The sequence below is a fragment of the Pteronotus mesoamericanus genome, unplaced genomic scaffold (assembly GCF_021234165.1).
Source record: "Pteronotus mesoamericanus isolate MK-2021 breed Mesoamerican mustached bat unplaced genomic scaffold, CSHL_Meso_final scaffold_705, whole genome shotgun sequence".
Classification (NCBI taxonomy): Eukaryota; Metazoa; Chordata; class Mammalia; order Chiroptera; family Mormoopidae; genus Pteronotus; species Pteronotus mesoamericanus.
In genome coordinates, this window is record NW_026555326.1 from 1,368,066 (window position 1) to 1,383,252 (window position 15,187).

Below are 15,187 nucleotides of genomic sequence, written 5' to 3' on the forward strand. Positions count from 1 at the left end.
ACATTAATACAGAATTGTGTGCAATACTACCAGCAATCATCTATAGCTGTTCTAACCAGTTAGGCATGGGTCATCTTCTTGACAATTAGATATTTCCTAAAGGAATTAGCTAGGATTCAGTATTTACAGATTCTTCTTATGCTATTTTTCCCCAGAAACTTTGCAAAAACAAAAATCTTTAGGGTCTTTAAGATAAAACCTTATTGATCCCCAATCACATCATTTATTCACACTGTGCTCTTAATCCACAGAAATCTAAACCTCAGACTACAGCCATTCTTAAACGCCTGTTACATTGACCTCTTCAAGGAAAAACTCCCATGTGGCCGCTGCTCAGCATGGTTTCTAGATGTTTTGAGGTTTTTAAAGGAGAAAGAGCAATATAAAAGAGAGATGTAGCTGATAATCATTAAAATAAGACAATCTTAATGAATTTTGATCATTTTAATAAATATATATCAAGAAAACCTCACTTTATTACAACAACACATTCATATACAAGCGTCTATCATCTAAGTTTTCAACATCAAATGTTTATCAAATATTGAAAATAAAGGACAAACCTTACTAGACTATTTAGCCATAACACAAGAACATGTTTTAAAAATTGGTCCTTGTGGACATTGTCCAAATGATGATCCTACTCATACACTGTATGAATGAGACCTATATTTAATATTAATAGCAATAATAAAAAAGCTTTATCTTGGAGAAACTGGGAGGACTTACTTCTTTCCTCCGTTTGGCATTTGGTTCTTGTGCAGTACTGTTTAAGGAGGCCCAGGTCAATCGGTAACCTTGGAAATTGGAACACACTTAGCAAGAGGAGCTGGCTGGAGTAGGAGGAAAGCAGGTCAGAGGGGCACTCTGAACGCTCTGACAAATGCATAAATTAAAGAAATTATTGAGAAAAATGTTGACCAAATACATAGTAGCTATGGCCGACTGAGTCCCATTTCTCCAAAATAACTTTCCAAAACCTAAAATCTTTACATTCTTTAAGATAAAACCTTATTGATCACCACATCATTTATTAACATTGTGCTTCTTAATCAACAGCAAGTTATATATAAAAAACCACATGCTTTTATAATCTAAACAAGTGAAATGATGCAAAACAGATTAAAATATAACGCATGCCACTGGTTCATGAACTTCATTGGACAAGAAAACCAAACCAAACCAAACAACCCAAAACCCAAAAGACCCAAACCCCAGCAACAGGCCGTTGCCATAGAAAAGCTCAAGCAGCTAGCGCTGGTTTCCAACAGCTCTCTCTATTGTTTCCTCCATCCCCTTCTAAAAATGCCAAATTCAAAAACAATCGGGCATCACAAATAAAGGAAGAATAGAGATGTCGAATCAAAAGTCGAACCAATAGCTCGAAGTTAAAGGTTTCCAAACAATATTGATCCACCCTGTGTTTTTTTGTTTCCTGTTTGTTAAATCCCTGCTGTAACTCTGATTTATCCTTAATTTTCACATTGGCAAAAATTAAGACAAAGTAAGGCACCAAAAATCGCCCTGTATAACACTTCTCTAAAAGCCTTGATCACCCATTGCAGGCAAGCGGGAACTTGCAGGCAGTACCCTCTACACATAGTGTTGGTTGCCGCCCCTAGACAGGTGTGTTTCATTTACGTTACATCCTATCTTCATCTGTCACACAACACTGTTAAATACAAGTACTTAACAGCACCACGAAGCCATTTCACCTAGTTCCCTGTCTTCAGTCTTTTGTTCAGAAAAAAAAAAAAATACTGTATCATATAGATGAAGCAGACATCCTTTGCTGGTTATATTGATTTGTTTACCAAATAACTACCTAATTAATTGCAAACGTTGAAGTTTCTTAGCTAGTGACAGGCTCCTTGGGGGGTAATGGAAATATCACAAGGACACATTGTTGTCCCACCCCCATCTAATCTACTGGTCTTTTCTGTAAGAAAACTAAGATAGACTTTGAAGCATTAAGTCAACTGTTTTCTTGATAAAATTACCACATTCCTAAGTAGCTCGCTGATGCCTACTATACAGATGTTTTATGCAATCTGCTCCCCAGGCATTAAAACGACACGGCATGTTCATGGCATAATCGTATCAGTTGTACAAAACTAGAAAATCCATTCAGAATAAAATGTACGAGTGCTAATTGATCATGCTGTGCATGCTCCAGAGCTGCGGTGAGAAGACGGCTCGTGTTTTACTTCCTTTTGCTGCAGCACAGTTTGTTACTTGGTGAAGGCTCCTTTTTCCTTAAGGACTTTTTCCAAGACTCACTTACACTGTTTTTTTCATTATAGCCAGTCTCAAAATAATCATAAAATTGGCCTTTGCACTCAAAAGCCAGGTCATTTCCCACAGGTTCATGGCTTAGGGGGCCACCATCCCTGTTGGCGTCATTGTTTGCTTTCTCATCATTTAATTTGGCCTTTTCCTGAACACCAAGTGACCTGACATTAGTAACAAAGATTTCGTTGGCAGGTATCTGGCCATCACCCTTGTAAACTGGTGCGCTGCCTACATCAAAATCCACCTGGTGGGAACAACTCGGTAAAGGCAGAGGGGGAGAGGAAGAGGAAGATGAGGCGGCGGCGGCGGCAGTGGAGGCACTTCCGACATTAGCATTGACAGAAAGGGGTAGATTTAGGTAGTGACCACCACAATCCTGGTAAAAGCAGCAGGCATGGATCTTCTCACACTCCTCTTTGGCCATCCGCGGTCGTTTTCGGTAAGGACAGTCCTGAGCCATAAACCACTCTTGGGCAGGGCTGCCGTTGAAAGAGCAGGCAGGAAAGCACCAGTTATTCTGCATGATAATTTCTCCATGGATCCTTTTCATCAAATTGTTTATAAGGACAGATCTCCGGAGGTACACTTCAGGATCATCGATAAACTTCAGCTTTTCTAAGGACATGTAAAGGATGTGGGCTCGTTCCTCAAAACTTGAGATGGTCTAAAAATCAAAAAAGTAAGAGAAAGCTTAGGAAATGGACTATGTAAATATACCATCGCCACATATTTCTTTCTCGGCAGTTTCTGGATCTGGGAATGTTGTGGTCCCGTCACCCTCAGGTTCACTTGGAGATGCTGTTCCCAGCGCTGCTCAAGTCCCCCTCCCTGGCTGACTCACTGGCGTGGTCAAGTGCCCGGGAATCCAGCCACAAAGCAGACCTCCGCAGGGACAGGTCAGGTTGTTGGCTCTTTTATGGCACAGTGAGGGGGATGGAAAACACACTAAACTATGCTGCAGGAAGTCAAGAGAGCTGTCTCTTTGGGGGCAGAGAGGCAGGGACTAGAAGCAGGCACATGGAGGGGTTCTTGGTTCTGGTGACGTTGCTTCTGGATCTAGATGCTAGGGACATAGACATGTTCCCTCCGAAATTCATCAAGCTGTACTCTTACGATACTTGTGCTTTTACGTGTGTGATACAAATATACATGCACATACACACACATACTCATATACGGCATGTCAATAAGTTTTTAAAAGATGCCAACGCGTGAGTCAGAGTGAGGACACTTCGCAACCTGGCCTAGCCGTCAAGGAGCAGGACACGGGCTTTCAGTGCCATCCCTCTTCTCAATCCCTGGGTTTCACATTTGCGATGATCTCCAGTCAAAAGGCGGACAGTGATAAGGAGCAAAGCTCAGAAGCTGAAAGGACTGGAAGAGCCAAAGGAGCATCCTTCTCGGGCCAGGCAGGAGAAGAGACGCCGACAGGGAATGACAGGGCTCACTCCTGAGCTGGGTGGTACCATCCCTGTGGGATGGTTGGCAAAAGTCCAGTGGCAACTGGAAAACGGCTACAACCACAACACACACTGAAGAGGAAATAAACTGCTAAGAGTCCTGGGGGCCAGCCATTCCTGCTCATAAAAAAGCCCGGTGGTAGCATAACCCAAGGGGCTGTGAACGGAGCCAGCTGGGGCTGCCCAAAGGCAGGAACGACCCCAGCACCTGCCAATGCATGCTGATGTCTTCAAGAGCAAGGCCAGAGAGACATCTAAAGGACGGGGTGGTGATGGGGGGGCGGGTAAGAAGAGACAGAAAGATGACTCAAACAACAAAAACATCCTCTCCGAATGTCCCGCGACTATGGTCTGGGTTGATTAAATCATCAGCTTCTTTTTTTTTTTTCTTAAAGGAAGATAAACATAAGGAAAAAGAGCTGGTATTTGAAAAGCGTAGATGGCCAGTTCCATGCTTCTACACACTTTCCCGATCGTTATTTTCTTATAATGCATGCAAAAAAGTTAGCTTTGGTGTTTTGGGGGGAAAGGATGATGCATTTTAACAAACTAAACACATGTAATAAACATGCAATGACGTGCATGCTTCTGCTGCCATGCACACATCTAAGGGAGAGCGAGTCCACCCCTAAGGGGTGGAGAGGCACCACCGCCCGTGGGCGCGTGTGGAAGTGGCACTGGCCGCGGGAGCTGGAGCTCAGAGCAGGGCTCGTCGGGCAGGAGCAAGGGCGCTTCAGCGCGCGGGCAAACCAGGACTAATCATAGCACTTGACACAGTCTGAGGAAAATTAAATCATTTGTGAAGAAGACATTCATTGGATTATCTGATTTTGTTATTTCTGGGTAGAGGAGCTCCTGCTGGCTCTTTCTTCAGCTCCTTGTAAAAAATAACACAGGACCCAAAAAAGTGACAACGCTTAATATGGCTCTGATGAGGAGTAGCTCGTTTTCACTGCTTGGGTGGAACAATTTAATTTTTGGAAATGGATCAAGCAACTGTTACTCAGTATCTTAAACTCTTAATAAAAATAATGACTATTAAAAAAACATACTTTATGGCTACAGCTGCTGAGTGGTGGGTGAAAATCCTCTTCTTCCACATACTTCCTCTTAAAGTATGCGATCTTGGATGTTGTTAAAGGATTTGAAATTCCCCTGTAATGTGATCCTGTGGTAATAAATCAGATATGACAAATGACATGCGGTTTGCCAGAGGTTCTCCAAACAAAATACTTTTCTTTCCTTTCCTTCTAGAAGATAACTTGGCTATGTATCTGTCTGTACATGTGGTGATTAAAAATAAACACTTGTCTTAATAGTTGCTATCATACAGATTCTTGTGACCCAGGCCAGCCTTTCTAGACAATTATTGAGGAAAATGACATATTTCAGCATTTACTCGATACTCAGATTCTTTGCACAGTCAAACCCATAAAGGGGAGGAGTGTAACAACTCCGAAATAATGTTAGCATTTATTCAAACTGTTTAAATAAACCCAGGATATCATAACACCACTGTTCAAATACATACATATTAAATTGTAAGCACCAATAATTAAACAACTTTAAAATATTATTTGCTCTCGTTAAGGAAAGAAATGATTATATGTACATTGAAGTTATACTATTTCTTTCAAAATATAAAATTTTAAGTTTTAAACTAAAATTTTGGGTACCTGAAGTCCTTTTTGCTCTCAAAAAATGTATCATGTCATCTATGAATTCAAGTAGGGTCTAATTTTTAAAGACCACAGCTTGTAATCCTTTTTAGCAAAACAGACTTCATGCGTACTTGTTTGGCATCGTAGGGTTTTTAAAATTGCTAGTACTACACAAAAATCCAAAGGAACTTACCTTAAAATATTAGGCTACAGAATCAGAAAGAACATATTTCTGTTGTCTGGGCTTTGACATCTTTTCCCTACAGTACCAAAGCCAGCTGTGTGCTTAATAAAAGAGGGGACACAGAGCTGCTGGCCCGAAGTGCAGAGCCCGTCCTGCCTCCTGGGGTGGAGATCTCGCTGTCAAGCCCACTGGGGCTCGTCTAGCCCTGAGAAGCATGCAGTTCTACAGAGTGGAAAAACCAAAACCCACACTGCGAGTTTCAAATCTGGTTTGGCTCTCTTAAAAATACAAGCACATGACTTATTACACAAAGCAGCAGCGCATGTCCAGACTCAGATTTGAATGCCATTTAAATACCCGCTCTGGTCCTCTCCCTGGGGCCCTGGGCTCTCTTAAGAGAGGTGCACAGGCAGCCTGGAAAGTCCCTGGAGCCGGCTCAGCTCCCAGAGGCGCTGCAGACACCACCTCCTCCCACCAGTCTGGCCTCAGAGGGCAGCAGGGGAAGGTCAAGAGCAGTACCTGCCAGTGGGGGGCCGGCTCCCCGGTCTCCCTGCAGAGGAGCCTGTGCTGGCCCTGGGGGGCTCGGACCTCCGTAGCTGTCAGCCTCCCATAGTGTCTGGTACCCTGGAATTTCAGCAGCTCCTTCCGAGACAATGGGCTCGCAGAATCTATTCATGGACAGAACCAGAGTCATCTCTGACAGCCTCAGATCTGAAAAAACAGAAAACAGCCCGAATCAAGAGGCCGCCAGGCGACGGATGGCCTTGGCACCTTCCTCCCTTTGCTTTGGGAAACTTTTACTTCTTCGTCCTCCCTTTCACCCTGAAACATTTTATTATTTTTTCAAAGAAAACCCCAGCAAACTCTCTCGCTGCTCTTAGCTCGGCCTCGGCGTTCGGCAATCTGCATTTCGTGGGCGGATCTTTAAATCCCCATTTCTTATTGTTCTCAGATTCCCCTCAGCCCTCTTCAAGACAGCTGCTCTGCCTCCTAAACACATCTTCCTCCTGACCTTGCTGCAGAAAACGTACCGCTAGGAGGCAAGGCCAAAACCCTTGCGTTTCCTTTCTATTAATAAGGCACAATCAATTTTCTAGCCAGTCCCCTGAGAGTCTCCTTTGATGAAATCTGCTAATCAATCAAAGGAAAGGGGTAGGCGAGGCAGAAATCTCCATCGGAATCCCTGCTGCTGCGCTCAGGTTCGTCTGCTCCGCTGCCCCCTCCTCCTCTCGTTTCCGCAGGGCCAGTTCCTCTACAACATTCTGGGGCTCCCTCCACTTTCTTCTCCCAAAGCGAAGCAGACAGAGACACACTTGGTAGTTGTTTCCACCAGCCCTGATCGGCCTGAACTGGATCTGCCTCCAGTCAAAACACTGAGAGATGAAGACAGAAAATTGGCTCCAGTTTCAAGCCGTGAGTTGCAGTCCCACAGGAGCCAAGCACAACATCAACGGAGCAGGCAGAATATTAAACAGGAGCCAGGGTTTCGGGGGCCAGAGGCAGCCGGCAACTCTCTACACTACAAAGCCCAGACACAAGGCAGGAACTTTCCAAGAGGCAACACACCGCTGCCCTTCTCTCCAGTTCACATCCTTCCCCAGGGCTCCAGGGAGGCAGGGAGCCTCTCTGCTCTGGGATGCACCCTGGGCTCCTCCACCACCCAGGCAGGTGGTCATTTCCTTGGGGGCTCAGTGTCTTCACTTCATCCTGATGAGGGCTCACGGTAGGGTCAAGGTTGAGTTCAAGGGCAGAAAGGGTCTGACACTAAAGTAGAGAGACCTAGAGACCATAGATCAGCGGTGAGAGCAGAGCAGCCTCGGCGCCTCATAAGGGGCCAGTTCCCTCAGGAGAGCCAAACGTCCACTCTCTCACTTTACAGTCTGAAGGACTGTCACCAAGAGCGATGTCAGGCCTGCTTTCTGCAGACAGATTGTCTTTCAAATATGCACGAAGCGTCTAGTTCTTGCTTTCTTCTCCAAATTACACAGCTCATCACGTTTTAGGGAAAGGGAGACTTTCCCATTGTCTCCTGGGAGACTGGTACTACCTACATGTTATAACAAGAGTCCACTTCCAGGTAAAAGACACCAGGGGCAGGGAAAATAACTTCATTAAAGTGACAATGTCCTTCTGGCTAACAGAGCAGCTCTTGGCAGCGACGGCTGCATCCTCCACCCAGGCTTCCCTTTGGGATCCTGAATTCCATTCCAGCCTCACTGAAGAATGAAGCAAAGCCTTCTGACAGACGGGGGACGTGTCCAGGTCAGTGGCTGGGATTAGGCCCCAGTGGATTTGGGCTTCTAAACCACCTACCCCGTCTCTTTTCAAGTGCCCTCCAAAGAGGCAGCAGCCGTGACTTAGTAGAAAATCTCATTGCAAGAGGGAAAAAAAAGAGGTTCAATTAATTCTTTAGAAAGTAATGGTGGGACATTTTATTAATTTTGCTCTTTGGGTCATCAACCCAAAAACTGAGACTACATTGATTTAACAAACTACGCCATTCTGTCTGACACCCCCTCAAACTCGGTATCCAAACATGGTATCAAACCTCATGATAACTTATTCCCTGGAAGGCTCTCATGAAATGGTCCCAACTGAAATTCTTAACCTGTTTTAAGACAATTGTATCAGGAAGTGCTACTGCCAGGAAAACATGAATTATAGCTTTTTCTGAGGCAGTGGCTCTCTTTTAGCGACTGCAGTGCTATTTTCCAGCTTGAAATTTACCCTCCCTTTTGCGCTGGATTCTGGGAATAAGATCCAGGGGTTCTGCCTAAGAACTTTTTATTACATCTAAACCAAAGCAGGTTGACAAATCCATGCCCCTTAATAAAAAAAGAAAGCATTTGCAGGCCCCAAGCAGCAATTACCTTTGTTTAATAGGACATTATGTGGGCCCTGCACTGTTTTATGTTAGTACCAGTTTGTTTATATTTTAAGGACTCATTGTTGTAGCTTTTTTGGTTAAGGATTTCAGTGTTTCTATTTGTTAGTATTGTTTCCAGTACATAAGATTCTATCATTAAGCACTGAAGTTGATACATGAACTTGAAACAGGGCAGAATTGTTTTTATCTGGGCTGAGTTTTTTTTTCCTTTATGACACCTAATTTCAATAAGTTTTTTTTTCTGAACTAGGAACTTTTACACACAACATCCTAACTTGGAGAGGCTGTTTCACAGTTATTTATATAAGTGTGAATAAAATATAAGTGAGTTGAGATTATTTGGGGATGGGGAGGAGATTTTGCAATTGAGTTTTCCTAGTCTATGTAGAATTTACAGCAGGGGATGTTAACAAATTAAGAAGGCAAGTTTAAGGTTCACGAAGAATTGGAATGTGCAGGGCTAAGCACCAATGTTTCCAATGATTCTTCATGTGTGTATGTACAGATCTAAACTGTCATTATCCTCTTTATGAAGAGATTTACGTTGCAGTTCTGCTACTGCATTCAGAAGTTTAAATCCACAAATGTATATGCTGTTAATATTGGATATAGCCACTAAGATGTATACTAATGGCAAAATCTGCTTAACATGACAGGTGAGAGGATTCAAAAAAAGGGTGTTCCAGGGGAAAAAAAAAAAAGGAGGAGGAGGAGGGTGTTCAAGTGTGTTTAAAAAAATAAGAAGGCGCTAACCTTTTCTCCTCAGGCTCCTGCATGTCTGTTTAGTGAGCCAGGTGGATGTCGGGGAATGACACCTCAAGCACTCCCAGAAGGCCGAGGGCTAAAATGTCAAGCTTTTCCAGCAAATGCTCACAGTGAAGTTACCAGGCATTGCTATGCAGTTTGGTTTTTCCAAATGAGCTGGGCTTCTTTTTCTCTCAGGGCCATTATGATGCTAATAGGAGAGGCTGGCACATGGAAACCGGTAGCTGCAGATTCAGTGGCACCTAGAGTCTAACCGGGGCCTCTGGTCATTCTTTCCCCACCCCTCCCACATCTGTCATTGGAAACTAAAGAACGTTTTATTAAGAGCAGTATAGCTGTCTGATTCCACGACTGGAGAGCAAGGAAGTAAAGGGTTGATCTTTTCAAAGCACCTTTGACACTGCTGGCTGTAAATGTCTTGCCCAGGTGGGACCGAGCCCAGACCTCAACATGGTCCCTAGTAAGATCTCAACAGCTCGACCAGCTCTGGGTAGCGGTGGTCGAACTCTCGAGGAGAGGCTGGATGAGCAGAATAAAATCCTTCAACCCCTTCGAAATAGACAGATACCACTTTCCTGCCAGCCCTGGCGGTACACCTGTCTGCCCTGGGAAGAAGCACATTTCTCAGCGGTAGCGCCTCCGGGGGCCCAGCCGAGAGCCGAGAGCTTTATTTAGGCCTGGGCTCCGGCGCTGGGAATGCGGGTCCTGGGCCTTGGGGGGTTTGGGCTGGCGGGGGCATGGCGAAGGTGCCTGGGTGTCCAAGCCTGGGCGCCAGGTCTCCGTATCTCAGGCCCAAGCCTGGGGTCCAAGGTTTGGGGAACCGACCCCCTGCAGGCTGGCAGCAGCCAAGGGGTCCGGGCTCCCGAACAGCCACGCCCCTGGGGGTCGGGGCCTAAGCCTCGGAGCCCCTCTCTGGGGTACTGAGCAGAGCCCTGCCTGCCACCGGCAGCAGGAGAAAGTAAACAACACCCCAAGTGTCTGGGAACAAAGGCAAGTTGTCTTTCCACGGTGCCCGAGTCCTGCGCCTCTCCTGAAGAATAAGAGCTATTATTATTCTTTCTTTTCTTCTTCTTCTTTTTTTTTTTTTTAAACCAAGTTTCCTTCTAAGGGAAATAAACACTAAAGGTAGGATTCCAAGGAAATGACTCAGGGCGGTTGGCTGGGCTCTGGCGAGGCTGGCCCCGGTCTGCGCTCCAGCCCGCAGCCGATCCTGCCCGGCCCTCCCGCTCGCCCTGCCCAGCCTACTCGGCGCGGAGACTGCGGGAGCGCCCCGCGCGGCCGCAGCACCGGGGCTGCGGGGGCACAGCCGCACCTCCCGCCGGCTAGCGCCCAGCCCGCGCCACACCCCACCTCCGCCGCCCCAGCCGGACACTCGGGAAAGTTGCGAGGGCCGAGGAGGCGGGAGGGGAGGCAGGGAGGCAGGGAGCGAGGGGCGGAGGCGTGGACCCGGCGGGCAGCAGCCGAGCCCGCCGGGGAGGTGAGCTGAGGACAGAGGAGCCGCCGCCGCCCGCAGCGCGGCTCGGCTGCCTGGGAGGAGAGTGCGCGGGCGGAGGTGGCGGGGACAGAAGGTGTCAGCTCCTGCAGCTATTCCTTTTCTAGTGAACGCGCGCTCCTGACATCCGCCATCCCCTCCCTCCCCACCTGCCAGGCGCCGCGGCGTCCAGACCCAGAGGCATCCCCCCCACTGGCTTTCGTCCCCGGGGAGAAGGGGATGGGCGGCCACCCAGGACCCTGAGGTCTCGCCCGAGCTGCCGTCTCCACCTGCCCCTGGACTGGGCTCGGCGCGCGCGGGCGGTCGCCGGGGCAGCGCGGGAGGCGGCGGCTCCCGCCCGGGGAAAGGCGCCTCGGCGCACTCCAGTCCCGCGCCACCTCCGCGCCCAGCAGCGCCCTGGCCGCACGCCGTCCCCGCCCCGGCCTGCGCGACACCACTCGGTGACCCCGGCGCAGCCCGGGTGCCCGGAGGCGTGCGGGAGGCCGCATGGGCGCCGGTCCTCAAGCAGAGGCCGGGGGATCGGCCTTGGCCCTTCCGCCCCCGCCGCCCACGGCCAGCCCGGCTCTTACCGCGGGGTCAGCGGGAGGCGGCGGCCGCAGCGCTCCAGCTGCTCCCTGTCCGCTCGGGCTCGGCGCCAGCCCGGCCGCCGGTGCACAGTCGCGTGGGTCCCGCCCGGCGGCCCGGTCGGCGGTGGCCGCTGGTGCGCCGCGGGCGAGGGTCCGGGCAGGTCCCGCCGCCGCGACCGGGGCGCCGCGCCGCCGTCGCTGCAGACGGTTATGGTAATGAGCGGCTCTGTCTAGCGAGGAGCGTGTGAAACCCGTCAATCCTGTTTGCCATTTCCCCGTGGATTTCCGAGGAGAGGTTGTGCAGGATGCCCCCAGGGTGAGAGAGGGAACATGACAAGCGCGCCCGCGCTCCCTCCCTCCCTCTGCTCCCGCCGCCGCCGCCGCTCCTCAGGCAGCACACGGGGCGCCTTCCCTCACCCCCACCCCAGCCCGCCCCCTGCCTCCTTCCCGCCCTCCTTCCCCCCTCTTCCCCCCTCCCGGTGCCCGGGGACACGCGGGCCCGGCTCCAGCCCGCAGCCCAGACCCCACGCGCTCCCGGCTCCCGCCCTAGCCCCGGGGGCTCGGCTCCAGCCGAATAATGTATTCACTCGGCAACCTTCTGAGATGCCTTCTCTCTCTCTTTTTTTAAATTTGCTTTAGTTTTGTTGTTGTGTGTGCGTGTGACTAAAAAAAAAAAAAAAAAAAAAAAAAAAAAATCTGCGCGTTCCCACCCTTTGCAAAAGACTTTCTTCTCCTTTGCCACAGCAAACGGAGATGAGAAACAGATGTCTTTGCAGGACCGAGCAGTTATTCCCCCCTCGCCGCCCGCCCCCGCCCGGTCCCCTCCGGAGCTGCTTGTGTATAAAAAAGCAACCTTGGTCTTGCTGCAACTTCAATTGGCAACACTTTCTGGCTGGGGAGCCTCCAGGGAAAACCTCCAGGAAATAAAAAAGTAATAAAGGAGGTTGTCCTTGGTCAAGAGAATGTAATTTAAACCACCCCGGAATCACATTATTTTGCAAATAGTAATTTTCCCCTATATTGGGCTCAATTGGAGTTTGTTGTTTTGAAACATTAATTCATAACTCCTGTCTAGGGACCCCTCCGAAGTCGAGATGGGTCATTTCAGGTGTAATGAACGCAGAGGCTTGGAAGGCATAGACCTAATAAAATCAGGGGGAAGGCACCTGCACAAAAGTGTTACAAAGACTATAATGTTTGTTTACTGCTACTATGCCAGATGTGCTAAATATAACACTTCTTTAAAACAGTGATCCTCCGACTGTGAAAAAGCAAACCTCTGGCTCCCTGACTCCCTAGGAATTAAGGGGAGGCACAGACTGAAAACCAGAGAGGAAAGGAGCAAGATAGAGGATGAGGATTAGCATCTGCAAATTGAACTCTATCTAATTTGCATGTTTATTTCTTAGAATTGTAATTAAATTTGTGTAATAAATGTTTTCCATTTCATTTGTACACTCAAAATTTGGGTGACTGACATGCAGTTAAGTGAATTTCTTTCTTTTTTTTTTTAAAGTAAATGTAGTTTATTCAATAAAGCAGCAAATATTAACTATAATTAGAACTAATCTACTTTGAAGATATTTTTGTTGAACTTTGTACATTAAAGACTCTCAGAGGTTTTAAGGGTATTAGGAAGCTGAGAGAAGGCAATTACGCTGAAAACAGACAAACTCAACAGACTTCCAGGAGCAGTATTTCATTTTTGCCAAAAGACATTTCAGGGTTGCACACCGAGAATTGGGAACGGGCATTCATTTTGTCTTTATTCAGAATCATACTAAATTGCATTGGCTCAGGCACGATATAGGCCATTATCATGATAATTTAAGGATTGTAAAGATGCCATTTTGTGCAATCAATAGGTGTTGCATGCCCAGGTTATGGGCCGAATATAATTTTCATTTGCGTGGGGGAGGAGGGCAAGGAAAGGCACAGAGGCATTTAAACCGGTGCAAGAACTTGAAAATCTAAATCTATCAAAAAGTGGTTTGTGCTTAACTCAAATGAAGAACTAGATGTGAGGGCTTGGAGGCACGGCTTATTATTGTTTTTATCTCCCTATATTAAAGTTTTATAGCATTTAAAGGACTATGGGGAAATCCCCACGTACACTTGGCTGTGTCAAAATACATAAAACCAAAAGGAGTAAATTAAGCATAAAATTGAGAAATAACATGAGACGAAGTATCAGCATGGGTTGCATTGGCATCTTTGGGGCTTTGGCTTTGGGAAATGAGCCTTCTGGGAAATCGGCCATTGCCCTTGGGTGGGGAGGACTCTTGGCTTTACTGTTACAACAAAATGACATCACAACACGAGTATGAACTCATTGTGCTTCACAGCACCCTCGTGGTTCTGAGTATGAACTTGACCCTGTGCTGTGCTGATACATTATGTTAGCATGTTTTACTGACAGCTTTCCCTGCCTTACCTTTAATCTCAAGCGTAAGTTTTCTGAGATTCAGTGCCCAACTGTTGACAATGTGAACCAATGTCTACAAGTAAGAAAGGCAGTCAAATAAATGTCCATAGAATGAGAAACATTATTTAAAAATTTAAAAGAAACAAAAAACAGCAATACGTCTGATAAGGGGTTAATATCCAAAATGTATAGAGAACTTAGAAAACTCAACACCAGAACAACAGACAACCCAATTAAATGTGCAAAAGACCTGAATAGACACTTTTCCAGAGAGGACACAGAGATGGCCAATAGACATATGAAAAGATGCTCAATGTCACTAATCATCAAAGAAATGCGAATTAAAAGCACATGAAATACACCTGTCAAAATGGCTCTCATCAATAAATCAACAAACAACAAGTGCTGGCGGGGCTGTGGAGAAAGGCGTGCCCTTTTGCACTGTAGGTGGGAGTGCAGATGGTGCAGCCACCGTGGAAAGCAGTATGGAGACACCTCAAAAAATTAAAAATGGATCTGCTTTTTGACCCAGCAGTCCCACTTTATCTGAAGGAACCCAAAACACTAATTTGAAAAAACATAAGCACCCCTATGTTCATTGCAGTGTTATTTACGATCACTAAGATATGGAAGCAGCCCCAGTGTCCACCAATAGATGAGTAGATAAAACAACTAAGGGACAGTTACACAGTAGAATGCTACTCTGCTGTAAAAAAGAAGAAAATTGTACCCTTTGTGACAGTATGGGTGGACCTGGAGAATATTACGCTAAGTGAATTAAGCCAGTCAGAGAAAGACAAATACCCTATCATTTCGTTCATATACGGAATCTAATGGACAAACTGAACTAACAAAGAAAATGGGGACAGACTCATAAATGGAGAGCAGGATAACAGCTAGGGTGGGCTTAGGGAGGGGAGGGATCAAATATAAAGGAAAAAGGGCTCATGGACATGGACAACAGTGTGGTGGTTGCTGGGGGGAAGGGAGGGATATGGTGACTAAATGGTAATGGAAAAAATACAATAAAGATTAAATAAAAAAAGAACAAACAAATAAATAATGAGATATTTGGAATGAGCTAATGTAATTTAAAATGAGTTGAAATATTCATCAACAGAACTATGATGTCATCATTTTGGATGTGTGTGTGTGAGAGAAACATTCCAAGTCAGAAATTAGATTATAAAACTTAAAATACCTTGAGCTGCAAATTCACTGAAGGCAGTGATTGTTTTTCTTCAGTTAACAAAGAGAGTGTCAGACTCAAAATCACTAAAACGTATTTCACAAAAAAAGTTTCTGTCATTTGAAAGGGGGATTTCTCAAGTAAAATTTGACTGATTCAGGTTGCTGTGGACACAATGCTCATTGAGATGAATAAAAAGTCTGAATTACTGGCTTTTAAAATGAAGTGTAACCTTCTTACAACAAAAAGAGGCGTCTGTGTTCAAT

General features: G+C 46.5%; 1 protein-coding gene across 1 annotated transcript; it reads right to left on the bottom strand.

The window, feature by feature from the left end:
- Positions 1-514: 514 nt before the first annotated feature.
- On the bottom strand, positions 515-11,417 carry SERTAD4 (SERTA domain containing 4). The gene is made up of 4 exons (XM_054563434.1): positions 11,311-11,417; positions 6,117-6,308; positions 4,805-4,920; positions 515-2,956 (listed from the first exon to the last, which is right to left on the bottom strand). The coding sequence occupies exons 2-4, from the start codon at positions 6,289-6,291 to the stop codon at positions 2,204-2,206; spliced, it is 1,044 nt and encodes a 347-aa protein (XP_054419409.1). The 5' UTR covers positions 6,292-6,308; positions 11,311-11,417; the 3' UTR covers positions 515-2,203.
- Between the last annotated feature and the right edge of the window lie 3,770 nt (positions 11,418-15,187).